The 9,453-nt window shown below is 41.2% G+C and overlaps 1 protein-coding gene across 2 annotated transcripts; it reads right to left on the bottom strand.

Annotated features, from left to right (window-relative positions):
* Nucleotides 1-536: 536 nt before the first annotated feature.
* MED18 (mediator complex subunit 18) lies at nucleotides 537-4,827 on the bottom strand. 2 transcript variants are annotated; one of them, XM_019650090.1, is made up of 3 exons: nucleotides 4,615-4,827; nucleotides 3,884-4,028; nucleotides 537-1,698 (listed from the first exon to the last, which is right to left on the bottom strand). In XM_019650090.1, the coding sequence occupies exons 2-3, from the start codon at nucleotides 3,954-3,956 to the stop codon at nucleotides 1,145-1,147; spliced, it is 627 nt and encodes a 208-aa protein (XP_019505635.1). In that variant the 5' UTR covers nucleotides 3,957-4,028; nucleotides 4,615-4,827; the 3' UTR covers nucleotides 537-1,144. The 2 variants fall into 2 exon arrangements, with proteins under 2 accessions (XP_019505635.1, XP_019505636.1); XM_019650091.1 differs by having other exon boundaries at nucleotides 4,628-4,827.
* Between the last annotated feature and the right edge of the window lie 4,626 nt (nucleotides 4,828-9,453).

Below are 9,453 nucleotides of genomic sequence, written 5' to 3'. Positions count from 1 at the left end.
CCCAATAAAATTTCTAAATAAATACATAAATAAAGTAGTATTAAAAATAAAATAAAAGCAAACAATTGGGATCAAACTAAAATTCCCCAAGTAGAGGAATCAATTATGGAAAAATCTGTGTGACTGATTACCAATAGCAACTATAATTCTCAATATTTAAATACTGGCTCTGCTAATTAGCAGCTGCACAGCCCAGGGAAAGTGAATTGATCTCTCTGTACTTCAGTGTCCCTGTTTACAAAATAGGTCTGTTGTGAGGATTCAATTAACATACCTAAAGCACTTAGGACAGCACCAACAATATATAAGAACTCAATAAATGAGTTTTTTGTTTTTACAGCACTGTAACCTAATGTCCTAGAAAGATGTTAATAGTAAATTAAACTAAAAAGGAGGTTACAAACCAGTATATACAGAATTTTTTTTTTTTTAAGATTTTATTGGGGAATCGGGGGAGGGGAACAGCACTGGGGAATGGGGAAGAAGCAGAATATTTTTATAAAATAAGTATATCTCATATACATAAATTTACAAAAATAAAGACTAGATGTATATATAACAAAAGAAAAATAGTACATCTCTTTGAATAATGGGATTACAGATTTTTCTTAATTTTGTCTGTATTTTAAAAATATTCAACACATGCTGCTTTCATGAAAGGTAAGAAATATCATCTCTATCAAAATTACAACTAAAAACTCATTTTTTTTGCTCCAGTTGGTAATGAATCCATCCCAGATTAGCAGGGTATTGGGGTAAAGAGTCAGAAATACAGGCGTTTCTCTTCATAGCCTTTATTCCCACATAACATGAGCTCACAGTTTTATTTTACATATCTTATGTACAAATAGCAAAACAATTAAGAGATTTTTCTTTTTAAAGACTCATTTCTTCCCATTTCCTTTCTCTATGCAGAAGGATTATACAGATTTCTCCATGTTTTCCTGAGCCTTTAATTTAGAAAGGCTGTCACAAAAGTGAACTTGACACATGAGGAAAACCGTGCAAGGAACCAACTAAGTTTTTACTGTCATCCTTCCTGAGGGAAGAATGCCTGGCTAGTAGTAATGAAATATGACATTTATAATGTCTTCTTTTTTGTAACAGGTGAGGACAAGCCCCAATGGTGGACGGACTGTCTTAGTCACATGAGCCTTTTGGGGTCTATTTTCTCGAGGTGAACCAGAGGTTTCAACTGCTCCGCAAAGTTCCTCATGTCATCAGAGACCATGTCCTGCCCGGCTGGTGCCACAACACTTAGTTCCACCAGATAGGAGAGCGACAAGGCCTCAGTGCTGTCTGTGTTCCCCGGCACCAGGATACGGAATATCTTGTATACCATAATCTTCATGATGCCCTTGCGGAACAGGTGTCCCTTGGCAACAAACTCATGGTCCATGCGGAAGCCCATTTCCATCAGGAAGTCAGTAAGGTTCTCAGATGTCGCAATGTCAACGCAGTTTCGCACCAGAGCGTGGCGGTTCTTGTCTCCCATTTCAGGCTGTCCCAGGTAGCGCAGATGCCAGGGTGCCCCTGCCCTATCCATAGAGCGCCGGGCCCTTAAGACAAACGGACTGGCCTGCTGGCCCTTAAGGAGGAATACCATCTCATGGTCAAGGAAAGTCTCAGGTTCCATGTTGTCGCACAAACCACGTAGGCGGTGGATGAGGCTTTCCAAGCTGTGATCTAAAACACTTCCTGAGGAAGGAAAAAGCACTGTTGAGTCCCATCTTTCATTTTGGATAATGGAATTAGCAAAAGATTGAAAAGAAAACAAGTGAAAACCCCAAAGTTTAGTGTAGATTTTTGTAAAGTATAGGCCCAATAAAGAAGATTTTAGAGGGGTTATACTACCAAGGTATTATATAACATTATGAGAAAGTTAATCCCTTTTCAATTTTTTGCATTGTTTTATTCGGTACTATTGGGTTTTCAGAAAAGTCATGGTACGGACTCTTCAACAAGACATGGTCATAGGGGAAAAAAGTGGGGGCAAGGGTACACTGGTCCAAATTAAAAGAAACTTAAATGACAATTATTGGGCCGGCCAAATGGCTCAGTTGGTAAGAGTGCGAGCTCTGAAAAACAGGGCTGCCGGTTCGATTCCCACATGCTCCAGTAAGCTGTGCCCTCTACAGCTAAGTGTGGACAACAGCTCGACCTGGAGCTGGGCTGCCGTGAGCCACCATGAGCGGCCATCCAATGGCCGGTGCGCGACTGCCTCACCCGGGAAGACAGCAATGATAATACCAACATGGGCCAGTGAAGCGACGTCCTCCACAACTAGACTGAAGAACCAAAGGACAGCAACTTGTCTGTTTCCTTTCCCCAATTCCCCAACGTTGTTCCATCCCCCAATTCCCCAATAAAATCTTAAAAAAAAAAAAGTAGAAGCAATGTAATAAGTAAGAGGTTGTAAAATAGTTAAGGGATGATAAACCAGGGAGTGATATATAATATTTATATATTAAAATATATTTTGGAAGTAAAATGAATAGGACTTAGAGATGGGCTAGACGTGGGATAAAGGAAAATATTGAGATTGACTCCTGAATGCTTGACATGAGCAACTGGTGAAATGACAGTGGCACTTACTGAGATGGGAAAGACTGAAGGAGGAGCAGCTTGAGGAGTGAAAATTAATAACCCTATTTTGTTCATATGAAGTTACTAAATGAATGATCTGAATTAAAGCCTAAACTCTTTCACTAAACATTATATGACGTCCTAAAAAGCATTACCCTTTCTGGGTCTCAAGTTTTCTCCTCTGGGCAAGTTACTTTACCTGTTTCCTGATCTATAAGATGGAGCTAACTAATAATGGTATTATAGAATTACCCTATGATCCAGCAATCCCACTTCTGGGTATATAGCCAAAAGAATTCAAGCAGGATCTTGGAGAGATTTGCACACCCATGTTGACGGCAGCATTATTCACAATAAGCAAGAGGTGGAAGCAATCCAAATGTCCATTGACAGAAGAACGGGTAAATAAATTTGGTATAGGGCTGACCAAGTGGCTCAGTTGTATAAGAGCACATGCGAGCTCTGAGCAACAGGGTCATTGGTTTGATTCCCACATGGGCCAGTGAGCTGCGCCCGAGCTGAGCTGCCAACAGGTGGCAGGATGGCTCAGCTGGTGAGAGCGCATGCTCCTAACAACAAGGTTGCCAGTTCGACTCCTGCATGGGATGGTGGGCTACGCTCACCTGCAACTAAGATTGAACATGGCACCTTGAGCTGAGCGTCTGTGAGCTGCTGTTGGGAGGCCTGATGGCGACTGGACTTGGAGTTGAGCTAGCTGCACCTTCTACAACTAAGATTTAAGGACAACAACTTGGCTGTTCCCCTTCCCCAATTCCCCAATAAAATCTTAAAAAAAAAAAAAAAAGAAATGTGGTATATACATAAAACAGAACGTTATTCAGCCTTAAAGAAAGGGATCCTGTCACATATTACAATGTGGTTGACATTGAGTACATTAGGCTAAGTGAAATAAGCCAATCATAAAAAGACAAAAGTTCTATGATTCCATGAGTATGAAGTATCCAAAGTAGTCAAAATCAAAAACAGAAAGTAGAAAGGTGGTTGTCAAAGGCTGGGGGTGGAAGAGAGAGGAATTAGTGTTAAATAGGTATAGAGTTTCAGTTTTGCAAGACAAAGAAGTTCCAAAGATCGTGTGTACAAAAACGTGAATATACATAACACTACTGAATTGTAGATTTGAAAATGTTTAAGAAGGTAAATTTAAATGTTATGCATTTGTTACCATAATTAAAAGTAAAGGTGCCAGAAGTTATGCAGGCTGCGTTTGTATAACAGGCTCTCATTTCCACAGACGCTGAATAGAAAACGGGTAATCCAAGCTCTCTGGTTCACTTACCCTGCAGCAGGTACTCCATCATGTTAATGGTGCCACCAGTGACAGGCATCATGGTGACCGGAGGTGCCTCCATGATGTCTGATTAAGTCGAAGAACTTAACAGACTGGGTTTCGAGTCCCCAGTCAAGTAAAGCACAGGATACACCTGGGGAAGAGTTATACTACTTAGTACATCAGAGAGATGGAGACACCCATATCTGCTTGTGTCATTGGCCTTGACATCAAAAGATTCATTCGTCCATTCAAAACTTTTTAAGTAACTGCTATAGGCCAGTTCCAGGCACTAATGATACAGAAATATACAAAGGAAACCTGATCACGGAGTTAGAGCACGATCTTGTACCCTCAAGGTTTGAAACATTTACAAGTTTTCTGTTCAATCCTGAGGAAGTCATCAAACCTCTCACCCTGGGCCTCAATGTCTTCCTTACAAAATGGGGTCAATGATATTTCACCTTCAAGACTTTCTGGCTCAGATAACATAATGGACGTGTAATAATACTAAGAGAAACTGATGGTGACTTAAGGGATTTGCCAGTCCTAGATGAGGAAGGATATTGAGAAGCGGAGAAGGGCCCAAGGACACACAGTAAGTTGGTGAGAGCCCGTACCAGACCAAAAAATTGGCGTTCCGCCTCTGAAAATGTCTTTTAAAGCGAGCCGGGCGGAAGCGTGAAATTATGACGGTACAGGTCCTCCTAAGCCAGCATTGAGAATACGTGTTCACTTACACCAGAAACACACCTCCGTGCGCGCTCTAGCTTCTTCTCATAAAGCGGGGAATTATGGCCATCCAAGCACTCTTGAGCTTTTGAAAAACAATTAGCCCCCAACCTTAAAGCTAAAGCCCCCTGGACACTGGAACACTCCTTCTTTATTTTCTCACTTCCGGCAAAAAGCCGATGTCGCGTAAACGTCCACACTGCCGCCCCGCAGCGTAAGGGTGCCGAGAGGGCTTGAAATCGCTCTTTTCCTGGTAAGCAGAAGCGCATGCGCAAGATGCGTCGCTACTGTATGAAAGATGGCGGCCTCCTTTGAAGCGTCTTCGGGGAGTTACGGGGTGGGAGGTGGGACCTTTACGTCATAACCTGTTCTCCAGGAAATTTTTTTGCACTCTCCTGGAATAAAAATTTTAAGGGGATACCAAAAAACTCAGTAACTAAGATAAATAATATTGTAATGCAATATTTTACAAATTTAATACCAAAAAGTCCTTAATGAACAAAATATCAAAATTTCAAACTTGATCTTCACAGCAGCCTTAGGAGCTGAGAACAATTATTACTATAATTTTACAGATGGGGAAACTTAGCCAAGGTGATATTAAATAACGTGCAAGGGAGTGGAGAGGCAGGAATACAGATTTAAGCTGCTGATTTCAGAGCCCACGCTCTTAATTACTACTTTAAACTGAAACTTCTAGCTCTAGTTCCCCCACTGTAAACTATATTACTTCCCATTCATTCATTTTTTAATTGAATATTTCTTGCAAGTCTATTGTGTTCTGGACATTCTGTTAGTTGTTGTTGACTTTGTCTCTGCCCTCAAGAGTTTATAGGCAAGTGTGGCAATCAGAATTAAACGGAGACAGTACTGTGTGATTCAATTTAATAGGATAATGGAACATAAACAGCTCAACTGCTTTGGAAACAACCAGGTTGCTTGATTCATCTTGGCATCAGAGAAGGATTCTTGGAAAAGGTAATTAATGCCCAAAGTAACCTGAAAGAACAATAGGTGTCAGCCAGATAAAAATGGAAGGTAAGGGCTGGCCAAGTGGCTCAGTTGGTTAAGAGCTTGCTCAAGAGTTTGAGCTCTGAGCAACAGCGGTTCGAGTCCCCGCTGAGCTGCCAACAGGTGACAGGATGGCTCAGCTAAAAAAACAAAACAAAACAAAAAACAAAAATGGGAGGTAATAGGAACAACCTATGCAAAAGGTCATTGAGTTCAATAAAATTAGGATATAGAATCTGAGGTTAGGAGGGATGAGAAATGAGTCTGGAGAAGGAGTCAGGCCCAGATCCTAGAGGATTTTGCATGTCAGACTAAAGCAGAGATGTGAGCTTTCAAGAGATCACTCTGGCTGTAATGTGGAGAAATGCTTTGGAAAGGAGGGTCTGGAAAAATAAGACCAGTTAGGAACTTTGGCACAACTTCTAATGAGAGATAATTGCAGAAGAAAAGACAGATTTTAAAAATATAGAAGAATATTAATCAAAAGTGGTTGAGAACAATATTCTTTGAAAGACAATCTAAAAGGTTTATAAATGAATTATCACACAAAGGCTGATTTCTAAAATAAAAAATTAAAAGAATAAAAATGTAAAAGAATGATTTGATAAGTAAACAGAGGTAAATACAGGGAGAGGGAGTCACAAATGTCTAGATTTCTACCTTGGGTGCCATGATAGTGCTTTTTTCTGAGTAAGAAACACAAAACTATGTGGGTGAGGCAGGAAAGATGAGTTCATATGTAGATACAATGAGCATGAGATGTTTATGAAACACCCAAATGGCAATGCCCAGCCAATGTTCAGGAGAGAGAGAGCTGGGCTAGAGGTAGAGATTGCAGAGTCAGCGCTTCAAAAACGGTAGCTACAGGCATGAGAATAAATGAGATCACCCTGAAAGAGTGTGCAAAATAGGAAGAGAAGATGGCTAAGAACTGGACCTTGTAGAGGAGTCTGACAGTTATTAGAGCTGTGTATACCCCAGGGCTTAGGATGTGTCTCCTGATAAGCCTGGTGGTTCACAATATTGGGCAGAGTGACAAGCTCTCAGTGCTATAATGACTGGAGGAGATTGTAAAATTGCTGGGCCTCTCTTTTCCTATATAGACACTAACCAGAATGGAAAATTTAGTGAATTATGGGTCCTTTGATACACCAAAGTATTTACTCAAGTTTTAGCCGGCATTGTGTAGTAGGGTTAAATTAAAAAAAAGATGGACAGGAAATGGGTGAACAATATGGTAAAATTTGGATAAGGCCTAGGAATTAAAGGGATGAGTTTCTCTGCTAAGGATGTGAGGTCTGCTGCTTAGATTTGGGCTCACTTCTGTCCTCTGCCACTACACAGCTGTGCAACCTTGGGCAATCTCTGAGCCTCAGCTTCCTTTTTTTTGTAAAATAGAGATAAAAAAATTTCTAAGGCGGAGGTTGCAAAAATAAAATGAGATGTTTATGAAACACTTAGCATAGTGCCTGGCTTATTGTAAACAATCAATAAATGGTAGCTATTATTATATTTTATATTTCTCATTTGAGCAAGTACATTCTGTCTTATTGAATACTATATTTTGTGCAGATCTCATCTCCCTGGATGGATGTAAACATCCTGAAGGGAGGAATCATGTATTTTCTTTATACGTATGTGTCTTAGCTTGGGCTGTTATAACAAAATAGCATAAACTGGGTGGCTTGTAAATAACAGAAATTTATCTTTTCACAGTTCTGGAGACTGGAAGTCTGAGATTAGGGTAACAGGAGAGTCAGGTTCTAGTGATAGCCCTCTTCTGGGTTGCAGATTGCTGACTTCTTGTATCCTTACATGATGAAGAGCAAGCAAAGCAAACTCCAGACTCTTACAACAGCGCTAATCCCATTCATGAGGGCACTTCCTCATGACCTCATGTAACCCTAAGCACCTCCTAAAGGCCCCACCTCCTAATACTATGACATAGGGGAGTAGGGTTTCAACATACGAATTTTGAGGGGACACAAACAGTCCATAACAGTGTGCTTTACATATAGTAGGTGTTCAAAAATTTGTTGAACACATCACAATCCACATCACAATTATTGAACAGTTGCTACACACCAACAACTTTACACTATATATGTGTAAATATGCCAAATACTGCTTGAAGGTAGATATTACCATCTTGACAGAGGAGGAAAAAGAGGTTCAGAGAGGCAAGGTGACTTGTCTAAAGCCAAACAGTCAGCAAATGGCAGAACTCAAATTCAGTTTCAGTTCTTTCTGACACCGTGCCTTTCCTGTGTTTCCTTCTGAATTCATGGGCTCTTTCTCCACAGCGAATTTCCCCATTATTACAATTAAGAGCAGCAAAAAAGGAGGAACGTTCACACATTGATGATTCTCAGCCAAACACTAGATGGCTCAAAGAAATAGAACCAGTTCTTGGCCAGTCTTCATTAGGACAGCCGACCGTCAACATGGATTGCAAGGCACACGTATTTATACACAATTCCTTTATGAACTTTCTAGAATGGCCTTATGGGAAATAAGGTAGATCTACCCCTCTGTTATATGCAATGCTAGGCTCCCAACCTTAGTGCTGCAAACTAGCATTTTCCCAGGAATGGGCTGCTTCTTATATGCATAGCCCAATGGAAAGGTACAATTGTTGCTTTTCAACCCACTTACCTCCAGCATCCTTATCAGTTCGTGTCAGTCCTCCACTCAAAGTAAAAGCCAGAGTCCTCATTATGCCTACACGATCTGCCCCATCACGTTTCCTCTTTGACCATATTCCAACCATCCTCATCTGTGCCTGCCCACTCCCCATCCACTCAGCTCTAGCCATGCTGTTTTCATTGCTCCTGCTTGAACATGTCAAGAGTGCTCCCATTTTAAGATCTCTGTAACTGTTGTACAGTCTGCCTGGAACTCTCCTTTTCCACTGAACTGCAGAATTCACTCCCTTGCTTCCTTCTGGTCTCTGCTCAAATCTTTATTAGAGAAGTCCTCCCTGACCACCTATTTCAAGTTGCAATCCACTATCTGCCCTGTCCTTGACCTTCATACCCTGCTATATTTTTCTTCACAACACATTTGACTAGGTGACACAATGCCTACTTACCAATTTATCTCCCCCACGTCCACCTCCATTGAAGTCATAAGCTCCATGAAAGTAGGGGCTTTGTTTTATTCACTGCAGTATCCCCAGCTCCTGGAATGATGCCTGACAATGTAGACACTTGATAAGTCCTGTTTTGGTTGAGAGAATGATTGGTAGAGAACAGAGGTTAGCAGAGGGGTTATTAAATGATTTTTTTGGTCTCCTCTATTTAGTTAGCACTGGATTCAGGGTGGAGGGGAGACTAAGTCCTTAAATTCCAGGCTGGGACACTACACCTTTCTTCTAGGTATGTGCTGTTCAATATGGCATCCACAAGCTATATGGGGTTATTAACCACTTGAAATGTGGCTAGTTTAAATTGAGATATTCTATAAGTGTAAGGTACACATTGGATTTTGAAGACTTACTATGAAAAAAGGAATGTGAAATAGTCCATCAATTTTTATATTGACTACATGTTGAAACGATATTTTGGTTATGTGGGGTTTAATAAAATATATTATTGGGCCGGCCGAGTGGCGTGTTGATTAAGAGCTGGCTTGGGACGCCAGAGGGCCCCAGTTCGGATCCCACATATGAGGGCCAGTGACACTGCCTTCTACAGCTAAGATGCTGAACAACAGCTCAACCTGGAGCTGGGCTGCTGTGAGTCGCTGGTGACAGCGATGGCGATAGCGTAGGCTGCAGCCCCTGCTGCAGTGGGTTGCCATGGGCTACTGTGTGTAGCCATCAGCCAGCGTGAGGG

The sequence above is a fragment of the Hipposideros armiger genome, unplaced genomic scaffold, assembly GCF_001890085.2.
Source record: "Hipposideros armiger isolate ML-2016 unplaced genomic scaffold, ASM189008v1 scaffold_138, whole genome shotgun sequence".
Classification (NCBI taxonomy): Eukaryota; Metazoa; Chordata; class Mammalia; order Chiroptera; family Hipposideridae; genus Hipposideros; species Hipposideros armiger.
Note: the sequence above shows the minus strand (reverse complement) of the source record. Positions and strands in the feature narration are given on the sequence as shown.